The sequence below is a fragment of the Rhinoderma darwinii genome, chromosome 13 (assembly GCF_050947455.1).
Source record: "Rhinoderma darwinii isolate aRhiDar2 chromosome 13, aRhiDar2.hap1, whole genome shotgun sequence".
Taxonomy (NCBI): domain Eukaryota; kingdom Metazoa; phylum Chordata; class Amphibia; order Anura; family Rhinodermatidae; genus Rhinoderma; species Rhinoderma darwinii.
Window position 1 is genome coordinate 19,469,201 of NC_134699.1, and position 27,848 is coordinate 19,497,048.

At 42.7% G+C, this 27,848-nt stretch overlaps 2 protein-coding genes across 2 annotated transcripts in view; one reads left to right on the forward strand and one right to left on the reverse strand.

Moving 5' to 3' along the window:
- Positions 1–22,662, reverse strand: part of ABI3 (ABI family member 3) — a 32,320-nt gene extending 9,658 nt beyond the window's left edge. The window contains exons 1-6 of the mRNA XM_075846794.1: positions 22,440–22,662; positions 20,521–20,688; positions 19,882–20,055; positions 16,100–16,185; positions 14,794–14,862; positions 5,654–5,757 (exon numbers count right to left, since the gene is read on the reverse strand). Coding sequence (XP_075702909.1) covers positions 5,654–5,757; positions 14,794–14,862; positions 16,100–16,185; positions 19,882–20,055; positions 20,521–20,688; positions 22,440–22,595 — 757 coding nt within the window. The 5' untranslated portion in view covers positions 22,596–22,662. The remainder of the gene's footprint in view (positions 1–5,653; positions 5,758–14,793; positions 14,863–16,099; positions 16,186–19,881; positions 20,056–20,520; positions 20,689–22,439) is intronic.
- Positions 22,663–24,906: 2,244 nt separating this feature from the next.
- On the forward strand, positions 24,907–27,837 carry GNGT2 (G protein subunit gamma transducin 2). The gene is made up of 2 exons (XM_075846761.1): positions 24,907–25,175; positions 27,441–27,837. The coding sequence occupies exons 1-2, from the start codon at positions 25,092–25,094 to the stop codon at positions 27,564–27,566; spliced, it is 210 nt and encodes a 69-aa protein (XP_075702876.1). The 5' UTR covers positions 24,907–25,091; the 3' UTR covers positions 27,567–27,837.
- The last annotated feature ends 11 nt before the right edge of the window (positions 27,838–27,848 follow it).

Consider the following 27,848-nt stretch of genomic DNA (forward strand, 5'->3'; position numbering starts at 1 on the left):
ATTTTCCGCTGCATGTGAACATGGCCTTAGACTTTATATAACACAATGCCCATGTTGTACTGGGGAAGCTGCCTAGGATTGAGCAGAATACTCCTATAGGTTTACTTAGTCTCAGTAAGTGTTCAAGAAAATATATACTTATACATTACACATACATAACATTGATAACGTAGTGAAACATTCTCCTTAAAAGGGTTTTCCCACCACAGGATATGCAATAAATGTCTTATAGGTGGGGGTCCCACCTCTCAGACTCTCACCTATTAGGAGAATGGAGAGAGCTGTGGACATTAATGGCCAACTCTCCATTCAATCTCTGCCTGGATGCCGCAGATGCCTTACACGACGAGAGGGGTGTCAGGAGACCCCCATAATCCCAATAAGTAGGGATCTTAGAAGTGGATATACCATACTACAAATGTCTATGGTGATAAAAAGCTTTAAGGCAATATCATAGACATATACAGAGGTGTAATCCTAAACTCCTGGGCCCCAATGAAAAATGTATAACTAGGCCCCCACCTACCATGTGCCATTTAAAATACTGGTGTTTAGTTATGTGGATGTGCGACTGCTACCACTCACCCCTATAGCTACAACTCTGATCATAGGGTTATGTATAGTGATTGATAAGAGTCCAGTTATATCCAGTTTCTCCACTAGATGGTGTCATACTAAAGGAAAAGAGATATGCAGTATGAGCAGAGCGCAAAAGCTGTAAAAACCTATTTAGCTTCTGAATGCAGAACACATTTGCGGTTTTCGCTTTGTGCTTTTGTATTCTGCATTTAATCTTCAGCTCAGCTTCATGACTTTAAGCAAACTGAACTTTCTGTATCTTCCAGTTCCACTAAAGATAGCCTGTTCTTGTGAATGTTGGGGTTCCTATATACACATGTAATAAAACTTGGGTGGGTAAACCCTGGTTGTGTTGGTGCAATGCTTGTGTCATTTGTAGACATGCATGAGAACATGAACATATTAGAAAATGTTTGCAGGGATGTAGCTTTAGGGGATGCAGAGGTAGTAGTAGTTACACTCGGACCCTCGTGCCTGAGGGGACTCAAAGGCCCTTCTACCACATACCACACATGGTAGGTGGGGGGCCCAGCAGCTTCAAGTTCTGCCTCTAAGTCACAATATGAGTATGCAGGACAAGATATTAAAATATCTCCTATAATGGAAGCAGTGAGCCATTATCATTATATCAGTTAAGACTCTGCAGGAGGAGGGCGCTCACCGTACTGTATATGAGTGAGGGAAGATGGAGCCTGAATATTAAAGGAAGTAAAAATATCTATTGGAATATACAGATGTAATCTTTATCTGGACTTTTAGCGCATATAATACACAGTGCCAAGAAACTTTAACATGACTTTTCAATGGCTTTTGTTGCGTGATATCACGCTGCAGCAAGTTATCAGAGTCAAGATAAATTTGGCTACATCTGTATAGGAATTCTGAGGTCTGATGTTGAAACTAGTAAGCAAAAACAAGTAATAAACATCTTAAAATAATGTGAATTATTTACTTGTGTTTCTAACATTTTGCGAAACGGTTTATAAAGATTTTATGTTGCCCCTGGATTGTAAACATAAAAGTTTCAATATAAAACACTGGATTATGAACAGTAAGCAAAGACATTTGCAGCAGTGTGAAATATAATTGAAAACCCTGCACCCTGTCAGTCAAGAGTACAACTTCACTTCATATCACAGAAAAATTAGTGGACTGCATACTACAGCTGAAACTTAAGGTTGTGCTGGGACTTCCTGCTGGGAGAGAGGGAATGAAAGCTGCTTAACCCTTTCACGACCAAGGACGAAAATGCACGTCCTGGTCGGCTGCTAGTTCCCGCACCAGGACGTGCATTTTCGTCCGCATTTCAAACTGTCACTCTGTGTAAACACAGAGTGACAGACGCGCGCTGACAGCTGTCCTAGACAGCTGAGACATCAGTCTCGCCGGACAGCGGACCATCGCCGCTGCTTTCGGCAGTTAACCCCTTAAGTGCGGCGACGGATGGCCGTCGCCGCATTTAAGTGGTTTGAAGCACATCGGCAGCCCCCAAGAAGTGATCGTGGGGGCTACCGATGCTTGTCACGGCAATCGGAGGTCAGATAATGACCTCCGGGTTGCCATGTACGGAAGCCTCGGAGGAACAGCCTCCGGCCGTTCCTCCTCTGCTTCCTGTCAGTGTGACAGTCACGTCACAATGACAGTTAGCGTACATTACACTACGTGTGTAGTGTAATGTACTCTAGCAGCGATCAAAGCTGCAAGACTAAGTGTCCCCTAGTGGGACAAGTTAAAAAAGTAAAAAAAAGTAATAAAAATGTTTTAAAAAAAGTGTAAAAATAAAAGTTAGAAGTGATATAAACATGAACTGCTTTTTTTCCTATAATAAAACTTTTATTATAGAAAAAAAATGAACACGTTAAAAAAGTACACATATCTGGTATCACCGCGTTCGTAACGACCCCAACTATAAAACTGTAATGTTATTTTCCCCGCACGATGAACACCCCCAAAAAAATCAATAAAAAACGACGACAGTATCACAATTTTTTTGGTCACCACCCCTCCCAAAATAAAGAATAAAAAGTGATCAAAAAGTCGCATGTTCCCAAAAATAGTACCAATAAAAACTTCTATCCGTCCCGCAAAAAACAAGCCCTTACACAGCTTTTTTGACAAAAAAAATAAAAAAATTATGGCTCTCAGAATATGGTGACACAGAATTTTTTTTGTTTATAAATAAGTCATTTTATTGCGCAAACGCTAAAAAAAAGGACCAAACCTATAAATATATGGTATTGCCGTAACCGTACCAACCCGCAGAATAAAGTAAAAATGTCATTTATAGCGTACGGTGAGCGCCGCAAAAAGAAAACCTAAAAAACAGTGTCAGAATTCCTGTTTTTTGCTCAGGATTGCAAAAAAATGGAACAAAAAGTGATAAAAAAAAATAAATCGCACGTAACCCAAAATGGTACCAATAAAAACTGCAGCTCCTCCCGCAAGAAATAAGCCACACACCGCTCTATTGATGGAAAAATAAAAAAGTTAGGGCTCTTGGAAAGCGGGGAGTGAAAATCTAAAATATGAAAGCAAAAAATGGATCAGTCCTGAAAGGGTTAATTCATTTCTAATGAAAAAACGTATGACCCCATGTGGGGTATTTCCGTACTCGGGAGAAATTGCTTTATAAAAAATGGTTGTTTTTTTCCTCCTTTATCCCTTGTGAAAATGAGAAAATGCAACATTTTAGTGGAAAAAATGTTGATATTAATTTTCGCGCCCTAATTCTAATAAACTCTGCAAAAGACCCGTGGGGTGTAAATGCTCACTATACCCCTAGAAAAATTCCTTGAAGGTTTTTCCAAAATGGGGTCACTTTTGGTGGGTTTCCACTGTTTTGGTCCCTCCAGTGCATTGCGAATGCGACATGGCACCGAAAACCATTCCAGCAAAATCATAAATCCAAATGGCACTCCTTCCCTTCTGAGCCCTGCTGTGGGTCCAAACAGCAGTTTATTACCACATATGGGGTATTGTCGTAATCGGGAGACATTGCTTTACAAATGTTGGGGTGCATTTTCTTCGTTATTCCTTGTAAATAATAAAAATTTCTATGTTGTTTCAGAAAAAAAGTACATTTTAATTTTTACAGACTAATTCCAATATATTTAGCGAAAAACCTGTGTGGTCAAAATGCTTACTATACCCCTAGATAAATACCTTAAGGGGTCTAGTTTTCGAAATGGGGTCGTTTATGGGCAGTTTCTATCGTTCTGGCAGCTCAAAGCCTCTCCAAATGTACAGTGGGGCCTAAAACATTTTCAAGCAAAATATGAGTCCTGAAAGCCTCCGGGTGCTCCCTCCCTTTCGGGCCCTGTCGTGTGTCCAAGCAATGCATTAGAGTCACAATGGGGGCATTTTTGAAAACAGGAGAAACAGGGTGATATATTTTGGGGTGTGTTTCTTCATTCTCATGGTCACTTTACACAGAAATCGGTCTTCAAAGTGATACTTTTATGAAAAAAGTGAAATTATATTTTTTTACGCCTGCTTTGCATGAATTCTTACAAAAAAACTGTGGGGTCAAAATACTTAAAACACCCCTTAATAAATACCTTAAGGGGTGTAGTTTTCAAAATGGTGTCACTTGTGGGGGTTTCCACCATTCTGACACCTATGAGCCTCTGAAAACCTGGCTTGGTGCAGGAAAACAAAATGTACTTCAAAATGTATAAAATGATTACTAAACTTGTAAGTCTTCCAAATTGCTGGAAAAAAAAATTTTTTTTTCAAAAGTGCTGCCAAAATAGAGTAAAGAGATGGAAATATATATTTAATTTAAAAAATTGTGCAGTATGTATGTACATATGTGACATATTGCAGTTAAAAATAGGGAAAAATGATAATTATTACAAAATTTCTTCAATTTCTCTATTTTTTAATTAATTTCCGCAAATCGTATCAGTCTACTTTTACCACTAAAACAAAGTACAACATGTGACGAAAAAACAATGTCAGAATTACTTGGATATTCAAAACTTTCACAGAGTTATTCTCTGATAAAGTCAGACATACCAGATTTGACAAATCTGGCTTGGTCATTAAGGTACAAACATGCCCGGTCATTAAGGAGTTAAACAGACTAGTCTGGCTGATGCATGAGTGACATTTATAGTGTGAGAAGTGCTGCCTAGAAGTAAGACCTCTGCAACAGAGACAAGGTTTTGGCTACATGCAGCTGCAGATTGGTGTAAAAGTACAACTGGGCGTGTATTATGTGCGTACATCGGGGCGTGTTTACTACTTTTACTAGCTGGGCGTTGTGTATAGAAGTATCATCCACTTCTCTTCACAACGCCCAGCTTCTGGCAGTGCAGACACAGCGGCGTTCTCCAGAGATCACGCTGTGTCGTCACTCACAGGTCCTGCATCATGTCAGACGAGCGAGGACACCGGCACCAGAGGCTACAGATGATTCTGCAGCAGCATCGGCGTTTGCAGGTAAGTCGATGTAGCTACTTACCTGCAAATGCTGATGCTGCTGCAGAATCAACTGTAGCCTCTGGTGCCGACACGATGCAGGACCTGTGAGTGACGTCACAGATCTGCACTGCCAGAAGCTGGGCGTTGTGAAGAGAAGTGGATGATACTTCTCATCAGAAAGCCCAGCTAGTAAAAGTAGTAAACACGCCCCGATGTACGCACATAATACACGCCCAGTTGTACTTTTACTTTTCAACACGCCCAGTTGTACTTTTGCAAGCCTCATTTGCATAAATACGAAAATGGTCATAACTTGGCCAAAAATGCTCGTTTTTAAAAAATAAAAACGTTACTGTAATCTACATTGCAGCGCCGATCACATGCAATAGCAGATAGGGGTTGCAAAATCTGGTGACAGAGCCTCTTTAAGGCCACTCACGGCAACAATCCTTGCTTTTTTGTAAGTTTTAGTAAATGAGGTCCACTCTCAGACTTCATCGTTTACTTTAAAATATCTACAAACATCAACTCTTCCCTTAGTATTTTCTACATTTCATAATGTTGTATTCAGTAAAAGCACACTTTATTATTTTTCCATCTTAGATTATAAATCCCAAACGCAGCCCAGATATCACACACCTTCACTCACCTGTTTCTAATGATCGATGTGTCGGGTACTCAGGTGAGGGCAAAGTCAAATCACCATTCATTCTAGGAGGATCACGGACACTGGGAGACAATGTATCCGGAGATCTGTAGAAATACAGAAAAGTAGTAGTTATGTCAACTAATAGAGAGGCTATAGAAAGTAATAGGAGGAGATATAGGGAGAGGTTATATGGAGTAATAGGAGGAGATATAGGAGAGGTTATATGGAGTAATAGGAGGAGATATAGGAGAGGTTATATGGAGTAATAGGAGGAGATATAGGGGGAGGTTATATGGAGTAATAGGAGGAGATATAGGGGAGGTTATATGGAGTAATAGAAGGAGATATAGGGAGAGGTTATATGGAGTAATAGGAGGAGATATAGGAGAGGTTATATGGAGTAATAGGAGGAGATATAGGAGAGGTTATAATGGAGTAATAGGAGGAGACATAGGGAGAGGTTATATGGAGTAATAGGAGGAGATATAGGGAGAGGTTATATGGAGTAATAGGAGGAGATATAGGGAGAGGTTATATGGAGTAATAGGAGGGGATATAGGGAGAGGTTATATGGAGTACTATGAGGAGATATATGGAGAGGTTATATGGAGTAATAGGAGGAGATATATGGAGATGTTATTGTAATGGCAGGAAGGAGGTGAAGGGAAAGTGAGCCCTAATCTACCCACCGCCCTGTCCCTGCCTACTTGCAACGACCCGCCCTAGGCGACGAGGTACAACTGGGCGGCGGTCCCTACGCTGGCTAAGTGCACTGGAAGACAAACAGGGAACACGCAAGGGAAGGGGCAGTAGCCACGGAACGCCACGAGGAAACGGGGCGGCGAACGAACAGTCAGGACCAGGACGAAGTGAGTACACCCGAGCGGGCACGAAGACAGAAGCAAGCCAGGGCAAGCAAAGCAGGTCAAGCAGAACTGCAGCAAGGCAGAAGCACGGCAGAAGCAGGCTGGAGCAAGCAGCAGTGGGGCCAGGAATCCAAAAGAATTACAAGCACTGAGGGAGAGCACAGCGCAGGTAATAAAGGGCAGGGGGCGGAGCTAACTCCGAGACACCAGGCCGCGATAGGCTCTCCCACTCCTGAGCCTGCCACCCTGGTTGGTGGGAGATGGTGTCAGTCGAACAGGTCTGGCCTCAGGTGTGGATTGATTAATCCCAGGAGTATAGCTAGATGAAGTACCTGGCAGATCCCTAACAGTACTCCCCCTTTTATGAGGGGCCACCGGACCCTTACTAAGGGGACCCGGTTTAGTGGGGAAGAGGAGGTGGAACCTCCTGATCAATACCCCAGCGTGAACATCACGGGCAGGTACCCAAGTCCTCTCCTCCGGCCCGTATCCTTTCCAATGGACCAGGTACTGGAGGGAGCCCTGGACCATCCTACTGTCCATAATCTTGGCCACCTCGAATTCCACCCCCTCAGGGGTGAGAACGGGAACAGGAGGTATCCTCGAGGGGGACCAGGACGGGGAGCAGCGTTTAAGGAGGGAGGCATGGAAGACGTCATGTATGCGAAAGGATGGGGGGAGCTCCAGACGGAAGGATACAGGGTTGAGGACTTCAATGATCTTATAAGGTCCAATGAATCGGGGAGCAAACTTCCTGGACGGGACCTTAAGGCGCAAGTTCCTGGACGACAACCAGACCAAATCCCCGACGACAAACCGGGGGTTAGCAGAACGTCTACTATCCGCCTGAATCTTTTGTGCGCTCTGGGACGCTTCTAGGTTCTTCTGAACCTGGGCCCAGACAGTGCACAGTTCCCGATGAACCTCCTCTACCTCAGGATTATTGGAACAACCAGGGGAGACGGAGGAGAACCTTGGGTTAAACCCGAAATTACAGAAAAACGGGGAGACCCCTGACGAGTTACTGACCCGGTTATTCAGGGAAAATTCAGCAAGGGGAAGGAATGAGACCCAATCGAATTGACAGTCCGAGATGAAACACCTTAAATATTGTTCCAGGGATCGGTTGGTCCTTTCCGTTTGGCCATTAGTTTCGGGATGGAAGGCGGAGGAGAAGGACAGATCAATCTCCAACTTTTTACAAAAAGCTCTCCAAAATAAGGAAACAAATTGTACCCCTCTGTCAGAAACGATATTGACTGGGGCCCCATTGAGACGCAGGATGTGTTTCACGAACAAAGAAGCTAACGTCTTGGCGTTAGGTAGCTTCTTAAGGGGCACAAAGTGGCACATCTTGCTGAAGCGGTCGACTACCACCCACACCACCGACTTGCCCTGAGATGGAGGCAAATCGGTGATAAAATCCATGGAGATATGGGTCCAAGGTCTCTGGGGAATGGGCAAGGAACGTAGTAGGCCCGCAGGTCGGGACCTAGGGGTTTTGGACCTAGCGCAAACCTCACAAGCGGCGACGTAAGCCCTAACATCTTTAGGCAACCCAGGCCACCAATAGTTTCTGGTAATGAGGTGTTTGGTGCCCAAGATGCCAGGATGACCAGATAGAGCGGAGTCATGGTTTTCCCTGAGTACCCTCAGCCGGTATTGCAGGGGAACAAACAGTTTGTCCCCAGGGACGTTCCCGGGAGCTGCACCCTGATCAGCCGCGATATCAGAAGCTAAATCAGAATCCGTGGCAGAGACGATTATACCAGGGGGTAAAATACAAGCGGAATCCTTCTCGGAAGGAGGATTGGCCATGAAACTACGTGACAGAGCGTCAGCCTTAATATTCTTGGACCCAGCCCTATAGGTAACCAAGAAATTAAATCTGGTAAAGAATAGTGCCCACCGAGCTTGTCTAGGATTAAGCCTCCGGGCCGATTCTAGGAAAACCAGATTCTTGTGATCCGTAAGGACCGTTACCTGGTGTCTGGCCCCCTCCAGGAAGTGCCGCCACTCCTCAAGCGCCCATTTAATGGCTAGAAGTTCGCGGTTGCCAATATCATAGTTACTCTCCGTGGGCGAAAACTTCCTAGAGAAGTAAGCACAGGGGCGGAGATGGGTGAGGGAGCTGGTACCCTGGGACAAGACGGCCCCCACTCCCACCTCGGAAGCGTCAACCTCCACAATAAATGGCTCCTCTTGGTTGGGCTGAATCAGCACGGGGGCCGAGATAAAGCACTTCTTGAGAGTCTCAAAGGCCTGGACGGCCTCAGGGGGCCAATGGAGGACATCGGCACCCTTGCGGGTGAGGTCCGTAAGAGGCTTAGCGACGACCGAGAAGTTGGCAATAAATCTCCTGTAATAGTTGGCGAACCCTAAAAAACACTGTAACGCCTTAAGGGAGGCAGGTTGGACCCATTCCGCCACAGCTTGAACCTTGGCAGGGTCCATGCGGAATTCATGAGGAGTGAGGATTTGCCCTAAAAATGGTATCTCCTGTACCCCAAAGACACATTTTTCAGTCTTAGCAAACAGATTATTCTCCCGAAGGACCTGGAGCACCTTCCTGACATGCTCCACGTGGGAGGACCAGTCCTTGGAAAACACCAGTATGTCATCAAGGTACACAACAAGAAAATTACCCAGGTACTCTCTCAGGATTTCATTAATAAAATTCTGGAAGACAGCAGGGGCATTACACAACCCAAAGGGCATGACCAGGTATTCGAAATGACCCTCGGGTGTGTTGAACGCAGTTTTCCACTCATCCCCCTCTTTGATGCGGATAAGGTTATATGCCCCCGTAGATCGAACTTAGAAAACCACTGGGCTCCCTGAACCTGATTAAAAAGATCCGGAATCAAAGGAAGTGGGTACTGGTTCCTTACGGTGACCTTATTCAGGTTACGATAATCAATGCACGGCCTAAGACCACCATCCTTCTTCCCCACGAAGAAGAAGCCAGCACCTACAGGAGAAGTCGAGGGGCGAATGAAACCCTTGGCCAGGCATTCTTGGATATATACCCTCATCGCTTCACGTTCAGGACATGAAAGATTAAATATCCTACCCTTAGGAAGCTTGGCACCAGGCACCAAATCGATAGCGCAATCGTAATCTCTATGGGGGGGCAACACCTCGGAGGCCTCCTTGGAAAACACATCGGCGAAGTCCTGAACAAACTCAGGAAGCGTGTTTACCTCCTCCCGGGGAGAAATAGAGTTAACAGAAAGACATGACATCAGACATTCACTACCCCATTTGGTGAGATCCCCAGTATTCCAATCAAACGTGGGATTATGCAACTGCAACCAGGGAAGACCTAATACCAGATCAGACGATAATCCCTGCATCACCAGTACAGAGCACTGCTCCAAATGCATGGAGCCAACCAGGAGTTCAAAAACAGGAGTATGCTGAGTAAAATAACCATTAGCAAGGGGGGTTGAGTCGATTCCTACTACAGGGATAGGATAAGGTAAATCAATACAAGGCATCTTTAGAGACATAGCAAATTCCACAGACATGATATTAGCAGATGAGCCAGAATCCACGAAAGCACTGCCCGTGGCAGACCGGCCAGCAAACGAGACCTGAAAGGGAAGCAAAATTTTATTGCGTTTCACATTAACGGGAAATACCTGTGCGCCCAAGTGACCTCCCCGATGATCACTTAGGCGCGGAAGTTTTCCGGCTTCTTATTCTTGCGCCTGGGACAGGTGTTCAGTAGATGCTTGTCGTCCCCACAGTAGAAGCAGAGACCATTCATTCTGCGAAACTCCCTACGTTGTCGAGGGGACATGGAGGCCCCGAGTTGCATAGGTACCTCCGAGTCCTCCGTGGAGGGGCGAGGAGACGGGACCTCGGGGGGAATCGCAGAAAAGTCAGAGGGGAGCACACTGAAGTGTTCTAGCTGACGTTCCCTGAGACGTCGGTCAAGTCGTACTGCTAGGGCCATAACCTGGTCAAGGGAGTCAGGCGAGGGGTAGCTAACCAGCAGATCCTTCAGGGCGTCAGATAATCCTAACCTAAACTGGCACCTTAGGGCCGGATCGTTCCACTGAGAAGCTACGCACCACTTCCTAAAATCAGAACAGTATTCCTCAACCGGTCTCCTACCCTGACGTAAGGTCACCAGCTGACTCTCGGCTAAAGCAGTCCTGTCAGTCTCGTCGTAAATGAGTCCGAGGGCAGAGAAAAAACGATCAACAGAGGAAAGTTCAGGGGCGTCAGGAGCCAAGGAGAAGGCCCACTCTTGGGGCCCTTCCTGGAGTCGGGATATGATGATACCCACCCGCTGGTTCTCGGAACCTGAGGAGTGGGGCTTTAGGCGGAAATACAGTCTGCAACTCTCCCGGAAGGAGAGAAACGTCTTACGGTCCCCTGAAAACCGGTCAGGTAACTTGAGGTCGGGTTCTAGAGGTGAGGTGAGGGGTACTACTAAAGCAGCGTCACCCTGGTTGACCCTTTGGGCCAGGGCCTGGACCTGTAGGGAGAGGCCCTGCATCTGCTGGGTCAGGGTCTCAAGGGGGTCCATGATAGCGTCAGCGTAGGAGAAAGGGTAGACTAGGTAAGGGCTTGTAATTATGTAATGGCAGGAAGGAGGTGAAGGGAAAGTGAGCCCTAATCTACCCACCGCCCTGTCCCTGCCTACTTGCAACGACCCGCCCTAGGCGACGAGGTACAACTGGGCGGCGGTCCCTACGCTGGCTAAGTGCACTGGAAGACAAACAGGGAACACGCAAGGGAAGGGGCAGTAGCCACGGAACGCCACGAGGAAACGGGGCGGCGAACGAACAGTCAGGACCAGGACGAAGTGAGTACACCCGAGCGGGCACGGAGACTGAAGCAAGCCAGGGCAAGCAAAGCAGGTCAAGCAGAACTGCAGCAAGGCAGAAGCACGGCAGAAGCAGGCTGGAGCAAGCAGCAGTGGGGCCAGGAATCCAAAAGAATTACAAGCACTGAGGGAGAGCACAGGGCAGGTAATAAAGGGCAGGGGGCGGAGCTAACTCCGAGAGACCAGGCCGCGATAGGCTCTCCCACTCCTGAGCCTGCCACCCTGGTTGGTGGGAGATGGTGTCAGTCGAACAGGTCTGGCCTCAGGTGTGGATTGATTAATCCCAGGAGTATAGCTAGATGAAGTACCTGGCAGATCCCTAACAGTTATATGGAGTAATAGGAGGAGATATAGGGAGACCTTATATGGAGTAATAGGAGGAGATATAGGGAGAGGTCACATGGAGTAATAGGAGGCGATATAGGGAGAGGTTATATGGAGTAATAGGAGGAGATATAGGGAGAGGTTATATGGAGTAATAGGAGGAGATACAGGAGAAGTTATATGGAGTAATAGGAGGAGATATAGGGAGAGGTCACATGGAGTAATAGGAGGAGATATAGGGAGAGGTTATATGGAGTAATAGGAGGAGATATAGGGAGAGGTTATATGGAGTAATAGGAGGAGATAAAGGGAGAGGTTATATGGAGTAATAGGAGGAGATATAGGGAGAGGTTATATGGAGTAATAGGAGGAGATATAGGGAGAGGTTATATGGAGTAATAGGAGGAGATATAGGGAGAGGTTATATGGAGTAATAGGAGGAGCTATAGGGAGACTTTATATGGAGTAATAGGAGGAGATATAGGAGAGGTCATATGGAGTAATAGGAGGAGATATAGGGAGAGGTTATATGGAGTAATAGGATGAGATATAGGGAGAGGTTATATGGCGTAATAGGAGGAGATATAGGAGAGGTTATATGGAGTAATAGGAGGAGATATAGGGAGAGGTTATATGGAGTAATAGGAGGAGATATAGGGAGAGGTTATATGGAGTAATAGGAGGAAATATAGGGAGAGGTTATATGGAGTAATAGGAGGAGATACAGGGAGATGTTATATGGACTAATAGGAGGAGATATAGGAGAGGTTATATGGAGTAATAGGACGAGATATAGGGAGAGGTTATATGGAGTAATAGGAGGAAATATAGGGAGAGGTTATATGGAGTAATAGGAGGAGATATAGGGAGAGGTTATATGGAGTAATAGGAGGAGATATAGGGGAGGTTACATGGAGTAATAGGAGGAGATATAGGGAGAGGTCACATGGAGTAATAGGAGGAGATCTAGGGAGAGGTTATATGGAGTAATAGGAGGAGATATAGGGAGAGGTTATATGGAGTAATAGGAGGAGATATAGGGAGAGGTTATATGGAGTAATAGGAGGAGATATAGGGAGAGGTTACATGGAGTAATAGGAGGAGATATAGGGAAATGTTATATGGAGTAATAGGAGGAGATATAGGGGGAGATTATATGGAGTAATAGGAGGAGATATAGAGAGAGGTTATATGGAGTAATAGGAGGAGATATAGGGAGAGGTTATATGGAGTAATAGGAGGAGATATAGGGAGAGGTTATATGGAGTAATAGGAGGAGATATAGGGAGAGGTTATATGGAGTAATAGGAGGAGATATAGGGAGAGGTTAAATGGAGTAATAGGAGGAGATTTAGGGAGAGGTTACATGGAGTAATAGGAGGAGATATAGGGAAATGTTATATGGAGTAATAGGAGGAGATATAGGGAGAGGTTATATGGAGTAATAGGAGGAGATATAGAGAGAGGTTATATGGAGTAATAGGAGGAGATATAGGGAGAGGTTATATGGAGTAATAGGAGGAGATATAGGGAGATGTTATATGGAGTAATAAGAGGAGATATAGGGGGAAGTTATATGGAGTAATAGCAGGAGATATAGGGAGAGGTTGTATGGAGTAATAGGAGGAGATATAGGAGAGATTATATGGAGTAATAGGAGGAGATATAGGGGGAGGTTATATGAAGTAATAGGAGGAGATATAGGGAGAGGTTATATGGAGTAATAGGAGATATAGGGAGAGGTTATATGGAGTAATAGGAGGAGATATAGAGAGAGGTTATATGGAGTAATAGGAGGAGATATAGGGAGAGGTTATATGGAGTAATAGGAGGAGATATAGGGAGATGTTATATGGAGTAATAGGAGGAGATATAGGGGGAGGTTATATGGAGTAATAGGAGGAGATATAGGGAGAGGTTGTATGGAGTAATAGGAGGAGATATAGGGGGAGGTTATATGAAGTAATAGGAGGAGATATAGGGAGAGGTTATATGGAGTAATAGGAGATATAGGGAGAGGTTATATGGAGTAATAGGAGGAGATATAGGGAGAGGTTATATGGAGTAATTGGAGGAGATATAGGGAGATGTTATATGGAGTAATAGGAGGAGATATAGGGGGAGGTTATATGGGGTAATAGGAGGAGATATAGGGAGAGGTTATATGGTGTAATAGGAGGAGATATAGGGAGAGGTTATATGGAGTAATAGGAGGAGATATAGGGAGAGGTTGTATGAAGTAATAGGAGGAGATATAGGGGGAGGTTATATGGAGTAATAGGAGGAGATATAGGAGAGGTTATATGGAGTAATAGGAGGAGATATAGGGGAGGGGTTATATGGAGTAATAGGAGGAGATATAGGGAGAGGTCATATGGAGTAATAGAAGGAGATATAGGGAGAGGTTATATGGAGTAATAGGAGGAGATATAGGGAGAGGTTATATGGAGTAATAGGAGGAGATATAGGGAGAGGTTATATGGAGTAATAGGAGGAGATATAGGGAGAGGTTGTATGGAGTAATAGGAGGAGATATAGGGGGAGGTTATATGGAGTAATAGGAGGAGATATAGGAGAGGTTATATGGAGTAATAGGAGGAGATATAGTGGAGGGGTTATATGGAGTAATAGGAGGAGATATAGGGAGAGGTTATATGGAGTAATAGGAGGAGATATAGGGAGAGGTCATATGGAGTAATAGAAGGAGATATAGGGAGAGGTTATATGGAGTAATAGGAGGAGATATAGGAGAGGTAATATGGAGTAATAGAAGGAGATATAGGGAGAGGTTATATGGAGTAATAGGAGGAGATATAGGAGAGGTAATATGGAGTAATAGGTGGTTATACTTTATGTAACCATTAAGTTCTAAAGAATAATACCATAAGTAACATGCGATAATGTAACACATTTGTCTAATATTTGCTCATTATTTATACACAAATCTTTTTATTCCTTATGACTATTGAGATTAACACTCCTTGAGGATACTACGGTTTCATAAGTCCATAATACACACATGTGCATTGAAGAAAATGTCCTCTAAGAGGTGAGGTTTGGATTTATTCATATACATATGTCTGAAAATGAAAAAAAGGTTAAATACTTACATTGGACACAGAACCTTTTGTGCTGGGATCAATGGGGGGGCAACAGGATCTCTTACCCGAGAATTTCTCCTGTAAAAAAATGAAATGAGCTTTACCTATACCTATTTATATTACTGAAATGTTAATATTTTCTCATCTATGTGGTTTCCATAGTCATTTATTAGTTGCTTCGATTGATTTAAAGACTAGACTATAGGTTTGTAATTAGTGGTATATGGAATGGAGTGTATCGGGTCAAATGCCAGCCAGTTGACACGTGTCCCAGAGTTTATAGGACAGTAATGTGTATGACACTGTATGTCTGGGAACACCATACTTCTTTCTTGGCAGTAGTGGTCATTTAGAAGTCATCTCTCGTGCTTGTCGCTGAAGAGGAAGTTATATATGAGACGCCTTTTTGGTTGTTTTAAGTTCCTCCTAAAGGAGGATGAGCGTAGGTCTAGGAACATAGAGAAATAAGAGATTGGCACTGTATGGGAGCACTGAAGCTGGCACTGTATATGGGTTCTGGGGCTGGATCTGTATAGGGCCACTTTGATTGACTTTGTTATGGTGGCATTGTTGATGGCACTTTTATGAGTGTCTGTTATGAAGCCACTGAGGTTGGTCAGGAATGCTACGTGGCACTGGCTTTGCCTTGCAAGGTTATGGGTGTCTGTGACTGGACATGAAAATGCTTGGGTGTGTCTGTGTGTGTTTGTATTTGTGACCTCCCCCTCACTAGGAATGTGACAAAACAAGATTGTAGACCAATTGTATTGTTATTAGTGGGGGAAAGCAATAAAATATCTTTATTAATTTAAAGGGGTTGTCCACTACCGGACAACTGATGACCTATCCACCGAACAGGTCATTAGTATATCATCGGATTGGGTTTGACACCCGGATCCAGCACGTTAAGCCATACCGGCTGCCTCCGGGCACCGGATGTACATGCCGGAAGCAGTTGGCACCGGCCACAGAATAGCGGCCGAGCTGCAGTACCGCAAGTCTTCTATCCAAGTGAATAAGAGCAGCACGGCCGCTATGCTATGTACGGAGCCAACTGCTTCCGCAGATCGCATAATGGGCAATGACATGCGGAGCACACAGGCCGCCGGAGCGGCTGATCGGTGCGGGGTCTGGGTGTCGGACCCGCACCGATGATATACTGATGACCTATCCGGTGAATAGGTCATCAGTTGTTCGGTAGTGGACAACCCCTTTAAGGGAAATTGCACTTAAAAATCATAATTCACCTATTCTACGGCACATCAGAATACATTATACCATCTCTGAGGTATAGACAATGGATGATCCAACTTACCCCAGTGTATTGTGTGTCTGGCCCATGGATTTCACACTTATTTTGCGGGACATAGTTCCAGTTCTAGATAATTGGGAGTCAGAATCCTAAGATAATGGAAAAAAGACAATTTAGTATTTTCTTACCTATCAAAGATGTTATTATGAACGTTCACTGCTAAGTCTATTATAGGAGTTTTAAACCCCCGACACGTAATTGAAACTATTTTTATAGGGCCGACGGGTATTTTGGTCCTTCTTAAGAGAAATCAAAATCCTTAAAAAATAAATTTGGTCTAGAACGGGGAAGTCTTTTTATAGAGGTGGCCATTTGGAGGGACATACATACCCTAGAGGCAGACAGGCGGCTTCTATGTGGCGGTAAGGGGCTCAACTCAGGTTACACCATCCTTCTTCCACATAGGAACCTGTGCATTGATCCATCTCTTGGTAACAGGGGCCAGCTATAAATTCAGTTATGGACACACACGATTGCTTCAACTTATGCACACTTCCAGAAACTTGAACTGAGGAAGCGATATACAACTAAGGTCAGGGAAGTCAACCTCACGAGAGTTCCACATGGATCTATATACGGGGAGTGAGCACGTCACTCTTGTTCTCCTTCCGCTAGTGCCTCTCCCGGCCAATGGAGGGTCACCTACCACCTTGGCAGAATATGGCTTCTGATGGCTAGTCACTAAGTTTTTCCCAGATCCCCTCAGCGTTCACTGGTTTCAAGACAGGTGACCTACTTGTAGACCGACAGAGATTCTCACTGACTCTCTACAGTATACTGCCTCTTAACACTAACAGGAAGTATACTTCTCCTATGGCGCCGCACAATCTGTCTCTATATCTTGTTGTCAAGGACTCATGTGTGTTATATCTTGTGTTACCAGGAGTTCCTCAATGGCGCCTCACCAACTACCACAGATTCCAGAGACCGCTTCCCTATAACGCCTCTCTCTTCAGTCTGCCCAAATTACGCCACTAATTCTAAACAAAGACAGGAGACACACAGGGGACAGAGACACGTGGACAAGCAGGGGAAACACATGGGGGCACACAAACCACATCACCATAGACAGCCGGCACACAAGGGGACATTTATAAATGATGTATGGCAAATCTCCCTTACATATTTGCAGGAACTGCCACAGTAACAAATAAGAGAATGAAGAAGCAGCACAAGGGCCCCCTCTCTTACAAGGAATGGGCAAGAAGGTAAACCAAGAGGTAAAATTCTGTCACCAAGAGTTCCTGGTGGTATGGACCAGCATTGGGGGTGCCATTTTGTTCTGTTGGGAGGCCTATGCTCCTCTATGTACGACCCTGGTCTTTTGGACTAGTTTCCTACGGGTATTAGCCCTCTTCTTTGAGAGGACTAAGACATAGAAGAACATGGTTGTATATATATGTTTTATTTTTGTACAGAACATAACTTTTTTTCTCAGGTCTAGCCTTTTGGTCAAGCATATACTCGATCCTGGGCGGCCACTTCCTTGCAGACCACTGCTGTCCCCAAGAGGGACTCAAATTGTTTCTTTCAGAGAACTGGGGCTCCAAAAGTGATGTGATGTAGTATAATATATTAAAGAGAACTAGCAGAAGATCTACACTGACGCTTATTTCACGAACATTTCTATATGAAATGAAAAAAAATTACTAATAAATATTACATTAATTTGTTCTATTACCTCAATTCTACCATTAATGGGGTTGTACATGATTAGAAAAACATGGCTGCTTTCTCCCAGGAACAGCGCCACACCTGTCCACGGGTTATGTATGGTATGGCAGCTTAGCTCAATTGAAGTAAATGTGGCTGAGCTGTAATACCATACACAACCTGTGGACAAGTGTGGTGTTGTATTTTCAAAAAGCAGCCATGTTTTTCGACTGCTTTACTTCTGAGAAACTTTTGACCACCATAAAGAGTGAAAAAGAAAGCAGGCGCAATGTGTTAAGTTTCCTTTAGTCTTGGTGGAAATGGAAACTGACAGCATAGATGTCCTAGTTTCTGCAGAGATCCTACTGTTAACAGGACCTGCCGAAAACCAGGACAAGGAAATGTTTGGACAAAGACATTCGCTGTCACACAACCTCTGGAGGACTATGCAGTACAGGGCATAAGGCAGGGGTTTCGCAATGCACCCCACTATGTATATATATATACATATGCACTTATTGTGTAAGTTAGTGTTGTCACAGGCGTCATTCCTTCAGAAATTAGTGTTTACCCTGGTCAGGACCCTTATCTATTAAACTGAGTGGAACGTGGTTACAAAGGGCATCTCTCGCTTTCTCTCGACACAACTAGTCCATGTATTATGTGGACAGCCCATTTATTACAATGAGAACTGTGTAATGCATCATCTCCCCAGTGGCGGCGCTGCAGTTAAATTAAACACTTGCTGCCAGGTTCCTCTACACATTACAGTGGATCGCTGTGGGTCCCAGCAGCAAAACACCCTGTGATCAGCTTATTATCGGGAGCATATTCTTATAAAAAGGGATTGTCCAAAGCGGATAACCCGTTTAATGCAGAAGAAGCTCTAAATGAGCCCCAACACCTGCTCAGACCCAGTGTTTGATTGGCCGCACAAAGAAATTTAAATCCAGTCTTTATTCATATCTCATGCCCACTCCCTCAATAGTGCCCTAGGCGACTGCCTACTCTGCCTATTCCAAGTTTTGTCATGTGCCAATTACATTGCTTGGTGATACGGACCATTTTAAGTGACCACCTACCTTCTCACCCCGAGTAGAAGACTAGGACATTAATAACTGGTACAACCAGCAAGATGTATGACTTTTTTCTTGGCACCACTCATAATAAGGATCCTCAATGTCTCTTTCTTTCTGTGTTGGAGTTTTGGGTCTCAGACTTAGTGCTGGGAAAAAGTTTGTTTCACATCTCTATTTTTTTCTAAGCACTTCTTCTTTTCGTTATTGCTCAATGCTCCTGTGGTGGTTTGGATGGCGCCTCTCTGTACAGCTGACACCAGTGTTAGATCAGCGAGGCTGCTACTGTACGTCTTGATAGACAGAAGTAATATTTTATTACACGGTGCAGACTATTTTGCCGAGTCAGATTTTTTTTTTTTAAGTTGATAAACCGCACTGGTAACTCTGACACATAAAGTGTATTTCTACATGAATGGATATTAGAACATGTCATATCCATCAGTTCTCTATCATCTCTATAGAAGAGCTCATAGTACAAGATGGAGACCAAGTGAAAGGTATTAACAAGGTTGTAAATCTAAATAAGATCAGATAATCATAGATCAGGGTTTTGGTTTGAAAGCCTGATCTATGATTATCTGGGCAACAAGCAAAATACGACCCCTGCTCACCATTTTTAGAGTTTTTTTGTAAATTCAAAATCTCTGGCGGTCTAAGGTAGTGAAGGGGTAAATATTTCACTCTCTGGTCGTCTACAGCAGTAAAGAAGTCAATGGTAATTTTAGGTGGCTCTGAGGGGCTCCCGTTATTGGAGATCCCTTGAAATTGAAGCCCTGGGCAATATTCCAGTTTGTCACACCCTATAACTGGCCGTAAAACTTCTTTATGAAATCAGTCGCCATTCTCATTCCCCTGCTCACTGTAATCATGACATCATGTCACTGTGGTGGCCAATCGCTGGCCGCCTCTGTCATGTGTCGTACATAGTGACGTCATCGCAGTGGCCAGCCATTGGTCACATGAAGCATGATCACAGAGCTCATCTACATCTTACTTATTTATTAACTATTTAATATCTACCACTGAAGGTTTGTAAAACAGTATAAGTCTTACCATGATGCCATGACCAGTATTATCAAGAGAAGTGAAATTAATGGGCATTCTTGTATAAGAGGCCAATGGTCTGTTCTGTCCTTTTTGGATTTTCTGTGCCTGATTAAATTTCTTGGCTGTTGTCGACTTCCCAATCTTCTGCCGGGCAACTTTTTCCACGTGGATGTCTAGTAACTGCAGATATAAAGCATTACTCTTTATCTCTCATTACTATTTATCTCCCAATTTTAAAGGCATATTCTGGTTATGCAATTTTCTAATATACTTTGTGTTCCAAATCCTCAAGATTTTCAAGATCTCTGCTTGTAATTATTGAATGAAAACCACCGTTAACGTTCAGAAACTGAAAGCCCGTCAAGGTCATGTGATGCTCAATACAAGAGCGAGCACTGTGACAGGCCATGCCCCTGCGTGATCATCATCATGACCAGGACAGACCTACATCTTCTGAAAAGTAAACAATGAACCCATTCAATGACTACAAGAAGACATCTTGAAAACCTTAAGGAATTAATAAAGTATATTAGAAGATTCCAGAATTTTAAATTACACATTTGGCTACTAGTTATATGAAGACATTTCCCAATTTTTTTTTAGGGTTTTATAGCAGTTTTTTATTTTATTTTATAGGTGACTGACCTGAGAGACAAACCGAACTCTTGCTTCCTCCTTCTGCAGCACCAGGCTTTGTACCTCCAACATGTCTGACACATGGCGGGCAGCCACTCCTACTTGACAGGCCACACTGGCCAGTGTCTGTGTGACTAGAGACATGGTATTCTCCAGGGCCTTACGCTTGTCAGGAGCCTTTAAAGAAATGATGGAGGAAAGCAATATAAGGTTGGTGTTTCCGGGATTTTGTACAGCTAGAACCATGTCTCCCACCTAAATGTATTTCTATAAGGGGTCTGAGTACTGCTAAGCCTCATTGCCCCATATCTACTGTCAGCTCAATGCCAATCTGATCTCCATCTGAAAGCCTGAGTGATATGAAACAGACTGGTCTCTAAGAATGCACTGCCTGACTACATATAAGAGGCTGTAGTCGTAAGACTTCGGTGCTGCCCAAAGTGAAGCAGAAAACCTTCTTGGCAGCTGTCAGTCCATGCCATTACCTATCATAGTCTGCATGATCAATCAGATTTTTCTCAAAATAAATGTAGGTGGCCTACGGTGCCATTTTCTATGCACAGTCCAGTTCTCCGTGAGTTTACTGCAATAGAGAGCAGCTATAATGAGTGTCTCACTCCCTCGAAGACCCGATCTATACATGCATTACATGTAAAGCCCAATGGAAACTGTGTGCAATACTTAACTTCCCCTGTGGGGGAGCTGCAGGAAAATCGAACACTTGCTGCCAGGTTCTCGCTAAGGGTTCCAGCAGCAGTAAACCGTGTAATCAGCTTATCGCTAAGAGAAGTAGAGACAATTGTTGAATGAATGGTGACTACACAAGGCAGGTGGTTCTCCCCCTTTGTGACAGCAGATAATGGAGCCGGCATGTTAAGACATCTATTAGATGTGACAGCTACTAACACAGTATTAACAGTATATGGAGAGAATGCTAAGCCTGGGGATTAATGACTTCTAGATAATGTTCCACAGAATGGATGAGAGATGCTGGATTAATATACCTAATACCGTGTTTATCTATATTCCTCGAAATCTTCCCTTTCATGACCACTTGAGCTCATATTTATCTTTTACACTGACTCATTTACTACAAATATGGAGCAAGGCCAAAACCTCATTTTCTGCATTAAGACTAAATATTGCTCAATATGTGATGTGAAAATTCTTCATGTAGAAAAATAATGCTTTAGGTACTAATGTTCTGAAGAAGACGATTAACTAGGTCTTGTGTTGGGTACCATGGAGCCCCGGTTGTGAACAGTACATTTTCTAGTAATTTGAATTATATATCACAAAATTATACTTTATAATGACACAGAATATCATTTTGTGACGCAATATACAATTTTGTGATACAAAATACCATTGTGTGATACAGAATATCCTTTTCTAAAACAGAATACAATTTTGGGACAAACTTTGTTTTGCCATACATTTTTATTTTGTGGCATAGATTAGTATCTAATGGCACAGAATATAATTTTGTCATATTCTATTTAGTTTTGTGAAAGTTGGGTTAATTTATCTCAGCAAAATTCACTTTTTTTTCCCACTAGACTATTTCAACAGTGCCCCATAGAAAAGTCTTCTTGAAATGGTTAAGCTGTATCTATAAGTACCTCCAATTCTACGTCATTTATTCTATTCTCTATCCCACCCATCTACATCCAAACATTAGTGGTGACAGAGAACAATTAGCAAATATACACAAAGTCACATTTCCCAAAATATACATCACAAGATAGTTTTGAGTAATACTCTACTTTGTAGATACAGTATTGATACATGACTAATAACCTCAAACGTGACAGGTCATTCCTTGGGTTGTCCCAGAAAAACCACTGAAATCTACTGACTTATCAAGAAAAAACCTGAAGCCCCCCTCACCAACCCTGGAGTCAATGGGTTTTCTATTGTTCTCCTACCTCCATGTAATTCTTCTCACAGTAATCAGCAACGTTCTGCAGGTTCTGATAGCTGTCCCTCAAGGCTTGCCTTGCTGTGGACACCTCTCTGTAGATGTCTTCCATTTCACGTCTTGGTGTAGAGACATCTGGTGTCTTATTCATTAAGTCAGCCATTCTGCATCCGTGACTCTTTAAAGCATCTTAACAGTGAGTGTGAGAACAGACGGTGCCTCTGAGACACTTCCTCACATGAAACCACAATGGGCTGTGTTGCCTGCAAGACCGTCTCTGTATACAGTATGTTCTGCTCCTCCGTCATTGCTGAATGTTCACACAGCAGTATTTTATAGGTCAGGTTTTTTTTTTGCAAACACACATTTTAAAACGACTTCTCTCTTGGATAAATGGAGAAGTAAAAGACGAAAAACTCTCACACTCAAAAAACAAAGCATTACAATGTACTGCCATCATTATTGGTTCTCGTGAAAGCTTTCCTACAGATGCTATGGGATAAAGGAGCATTGTGTTTTTATTATTGAGGTCTACTTAGTCATCATTGGCACATGTCCCTAATGGGTAACTACATACTAGATGATTTTTCATTGTTTTTACAAGCACCGTACTTGATAGTCAAAGACCAGAACTTCTTCACTTAGAACCTGTATCATATTTTTGGGCAAGGTCAGTGAGTGCACTGAAATGAGACATCAACTTCTACAACTCCCTTCATTGTCTATTCTCGTATAAAGACTTTAAACAAGATCATAATATTATTCAGAGTTGCTAGAAAGGAGGTGGGGCTTTGACAACCTTTCAGTTTCTTTTCTTTAAAAGGGTTGTCCGGTTCCCCATTGAGGAATTCTGGGTTAATAAGTCTTTCATTCATACACTCCATCAACTAACCACAATGGAGAGCAGCTACAAAAAGTGTCTCTCGTTCTGGGGGACACAGCACTTGCATGCATTTCATAGTTTGTTCATTTCAGTCGGCACTGTGTAATGCTTTACCTCACCTGTGGTGGCGTAACAGGGGAATTGAACACTTGCTGTTAGATCCCTCCCACAGATTAAGCAGAGGAGGGAGGTCCCAACAGTAGGATCCCTTGTAATCAACTTATAGTGATCATCAATTAGGTCAAATAGGTTATTTGGGACACAACCCAAAAAACTAAACCCTAGTGAATGGCTCCGAAGTCATCTCCAAATTGGGTTGTCTTCTGCTAGATCTTGGGACCCATAATTGCGTCTCACTGGAGGATCCTCTGGTACACTGGTGAGCCAGTTCAACTCTGCTTTCAAATGATCTAACCATGGACATCCAGAACTGGGCTGATGAAAAAATATTGTACACCTGAAATGCTTTGAATATTTACCAACTATATCAGTCAGTATACCTTACTTCATGCCTAAGTTGATATAACTAATAATGGCACTATTATAGACAGCCACATAATAATTGTGCTCGGCCATTTGTATGACATCTGTAGCACTGATCATTGCCTACGGAAAAGTCAATTACCTATACTATGGAACCAGCCAAATGTTACCTTCACCAACATAAAGACATCTCCACTTCTTCTTTAAGACCTGACCTCCGTCTCTGGCATGGCTGTACATAGGGAAGAGCCCCATAGCAAAAATCAAAATGGGACAACCTCCTGGTTCTTCTTCATGCCATCTCACTTCCTCACCCTTGGGCAAAAGGACCCAGCATTTTCATGCTTTTTAGGAGTGAAGAGTGGCATAACACCTCTTAACTAATGTTGAGGAGCTAATGGAGAGGAGGAACCTTGTGCGGGTTCACACCACTGATAGGTAAGGGGAGCTGAGTCAAGCTCAAACCTTCATTGGATCTCAATTATCTTGGTCCATATGAGCTTCATCATTGGGACAATAAATCATTGACATCAGCTCCTGTTAATGTTTTTCTTGACATGCTTTAAGAAATAATATAAAATGTTCTCAATCAGTAATGGAAGATGAAGCCACCATTTCTCTGCGGCCCAGTTCTCAAATATTGCAGTTGTTAAAGGGAAAAAGAGAAATTAATGCAGAGTAGACTAGATGTGGCTTCATCTTGCTTAATGTCAGGGATTGAACAGAGATACAAATCATGGAAGTGGAAAAAGGGATACAAATAGTTTTCCGTGAATGATGTGCAATATAATAGATATCAGAAACGGTCCCGAATATATGTTAAGATGTGTACCGAAAAAAACACTCTCATTGTGCTAGACATCAAGAATGTTTTTCTTCATCCAACACATAGATGTATATACTGTATATCCCCACAGAGCTGTAAGCAGGTTAGATGCTAAAACCTTTATCAGATTAGGATTAAAGGGGATCTTCCATCTGTGGTCCTCCACATTGCAGGACTGAGTGAGAGGGATGAGACATGGGAGGAGATAGCGGGGCCTGGCTCAGCATCCTTTCTACATAAAGGCATCCACATTATTCCCATACATTTAGGTAGGCAGCAACATTCTGTCTTCTAAGAACCATTCTTCAGTTGACTTCAGACCAACCTTCTCCTGAAGAGCGTCATAAAGCTCCAGCGATTTAACCTTCTATTGTGGATTATTTTAATCTCAGGGACCTGTTGTGAAGACTACTAGTTTTAATTATTTTGGGACTATATAGTCTGGACGGCTTGTATAGGGTTGTGGCATGGCCCAGGACATGACAGAGAAAGACCTTCTGAAGATGGAGGTTGAGCAGTTACGAAAAGAAGTCAAAACAGAAAGGGTGTTGGTAATGTATCAGATTTTCTGGAGCTGTCCACTCTTTTATATGTAAGGATTGTTTATGTGTATGTTGTCTCATGTAATGTTCTCTTGGGTTATGTTTTCTTCTGTAGTTGTATGTTCTCTTGTGTAGTTGTACGTTCTCCTGTGTTATGTTCTCTTATGTTATGTAGTTGTATGTTCTCTTGTTTTATGTTCTTTTCTGTAGTTGTATATTGTCTTGTGTAGTTGTGTGTTCTCTTGTGTTATGTTCCCTTGGGTTATTTTCTCTTGTGTTGTATGTTCTCATGTTTTATGTTCATTTGTGTAGTTGCAAGTTCTCCTGTTTTATGTACTTTTGTGTAGCTGTATATTGTCTTTTGTTAGGTTATCTTGGGTTATTTTCTCTTGTGTAGTTGTATGTTCCCTTGTGTTAAGTTCTCTTGTGTAGTTATTTGCTCTCGTGAAGTTGTATGTTCTCTTGAGTTATGTTCTCTTGTGTATTTGTTTGCTCTCTTGTGTAGTTATATGTTCTCTAGTTTTGTGTCTCTTGTGTAGTTGTTTGTTCTCTTGTATTATTTTCTCTTGTTTTATGTTCTTTTATGTAGTTGTATATTATCTTGTGTTATGTTCTCTTGTGTAGTTGTGTGTTCTTTTGTGTTATTCTATTTTTAGTTGTCTGCTCCATTGTGTAGCTGTATGTTCTCTTTAGTTACGTTCTCTTGTGTAGTTGTACATTCTCTTGAGTTATAATCTCTTATGTTATGTAGTTGTATGTTCTCTTGTTTTATGTTCTTTTGTGTAGTTGTGTGTTCTCTTGTGTTTTGTTCTCTTGATTTATGTTCTCTTGTGTAGTTGTATGTTCTTTTTAGTTATGTACAGTAATGTAGTTGTTTGCTCTCTTCTATAGTTGTATGTTCTCTTGGGTAGCAGTATGTTCTCTGAAAACAAGGGTTCCTGTGTGTGCATGTTATATGATATCTGATAACAAATCATATATACAACTTACTACAGTTCAGAGTTGCACCAGTTACCTTGAGAAATGTGTCCCCTGGCTAACATGTTATTATTATTACCCTCAGATATGGCAACCCATCTGATGCATGGACACAGCTATATTAAAAGCACAAGCCTGTCTATCTTTAGAAACATGACAGTAGGGGCCCTGTTACACATTTTACACTGGGGTCCAGGAGCTTTAAGAAACACCATTGTATGAAGATACATGAGGAAACCAAACACATTTGTCCTACTACTTTTAATGTTCCATGTTCTTCAGCCTTGGTCTACATTGTAGTTCCCATAATTAACTTGTGTTGACTATGAGTTGTTTCAAGAAAGTCACTTACTGATTTAGAAACTTTCTACTTTTGTGCTCCCTAATTTTGTACTCGTGTTTTTTTTCTGACCTTCCACCATAAAACATATGCAGCAATGCCATGCTTCATGAATAGATGGACATTAAAGCGAATCTATGGTCAGGGAATTGCCTATTGTTTATTAAATAATGTTTTTATGTTAAACATGAATTTGTACATTTTATTTTCTATGTGACTATATGAAAAAAAATCTTGAAATATTGCAGTTTTCTCACTGGCCACTGAGCTCTTACAACAGGGTCAGCAGTCATCCCCTTATCAACAATGGGTGGGATTACAATAATAAGTAATACCTCAGTTATAAAGCTGGAGGCAGATAACACAGGATCACACTTACACTATTGCCAATAGCTGGAGACAGCTCCTCTTCCACCTCCCAGCACAATCACCTCTGTACTTGTCACAGAGCATGCCCACAACACTCTCCCATATAAGTCAATAGTCTATTTTCTGACTTCTCTATGTCATGTACCATCCTCTTAGGCCGTCCAGTAGATAACATACATTGTATCAGTTTTACTTGGGTCCTTAACTCTTCTTGAGTCTAGGAGGTTAGTAACATTTAAGGGCACATGTATTAATCTCAGGGCTACGTACTCTCCCAAAAGGTCTAGTAGACACCTCAAAAATTGAATATCCAGACTCCTGGAGAAATAGGCTATTCTACCAAACGTGGGCCTCATCTGAATGCCCACACTATAGTCTTCTTCCTAGTGGGTCTATATACCCACCAGGGAGGAGTCTGTAGGATCGGCAGTAAGAGGAGGCACTTAGTTTATGAAGTTGTGCTGCTAAATGGCCGTAAGTGGCCAGGGTCACCAATAAATCTGAACTGTCTGGGTACTGCTCTGGGCAATGTTCTTTAATCAATATAATATAGCCATATATTTACTGTTCTTTATTTTTCTTTGAAGGTCTCTAAATCTGCCCAGGAAATGAAGTCCTATGTTGAATCTCTAGCCACAGAAGATCCCTTGATTAAAGGAGTACCAGAAGATAAAAACCCATTTAAAGAGAAGGGCGGCTGCAATGTGTTCTGACACTGATACTAGACCGGATTTCTGGAGCATTCAATGAACTTTCTTACCCCCATTGCATCAGTTTTAACATGCTTATAACCATTAGTATTATTTTTAGGAGTCCTGTCATTAGAATAATTAGAGTTTGTCTATAAGATTTTGGAAATGAAGCATCTCGGCTTGCAGAAGAGGATGATGGGATATGTAGTGGGCATGTCAATCAAACCTCATTTAATTACAATCTGATTTTTTTTATAGTATCTGTAATAAAACAAACCATTGTCTCATTAAATCCGCGCTGTT

Bases quoted from the DNA above. Each gene is read 5' to 3' on its own strand.
- GNGT2 (XM_075846761.1), top strand. From the start codon at position 25,092: ATGGCCCAGGACATGACAGAGAAAGACCTTCTGAAGATGGAGGTTGAG. The intron at 25,176-27,440 runs GTAATGTATCAG...TTTTCTTTGAAG, and splicing joins TCAAAACAGAAAGGGTGTTG to GTCTCTAAATCTGCCCAGGA.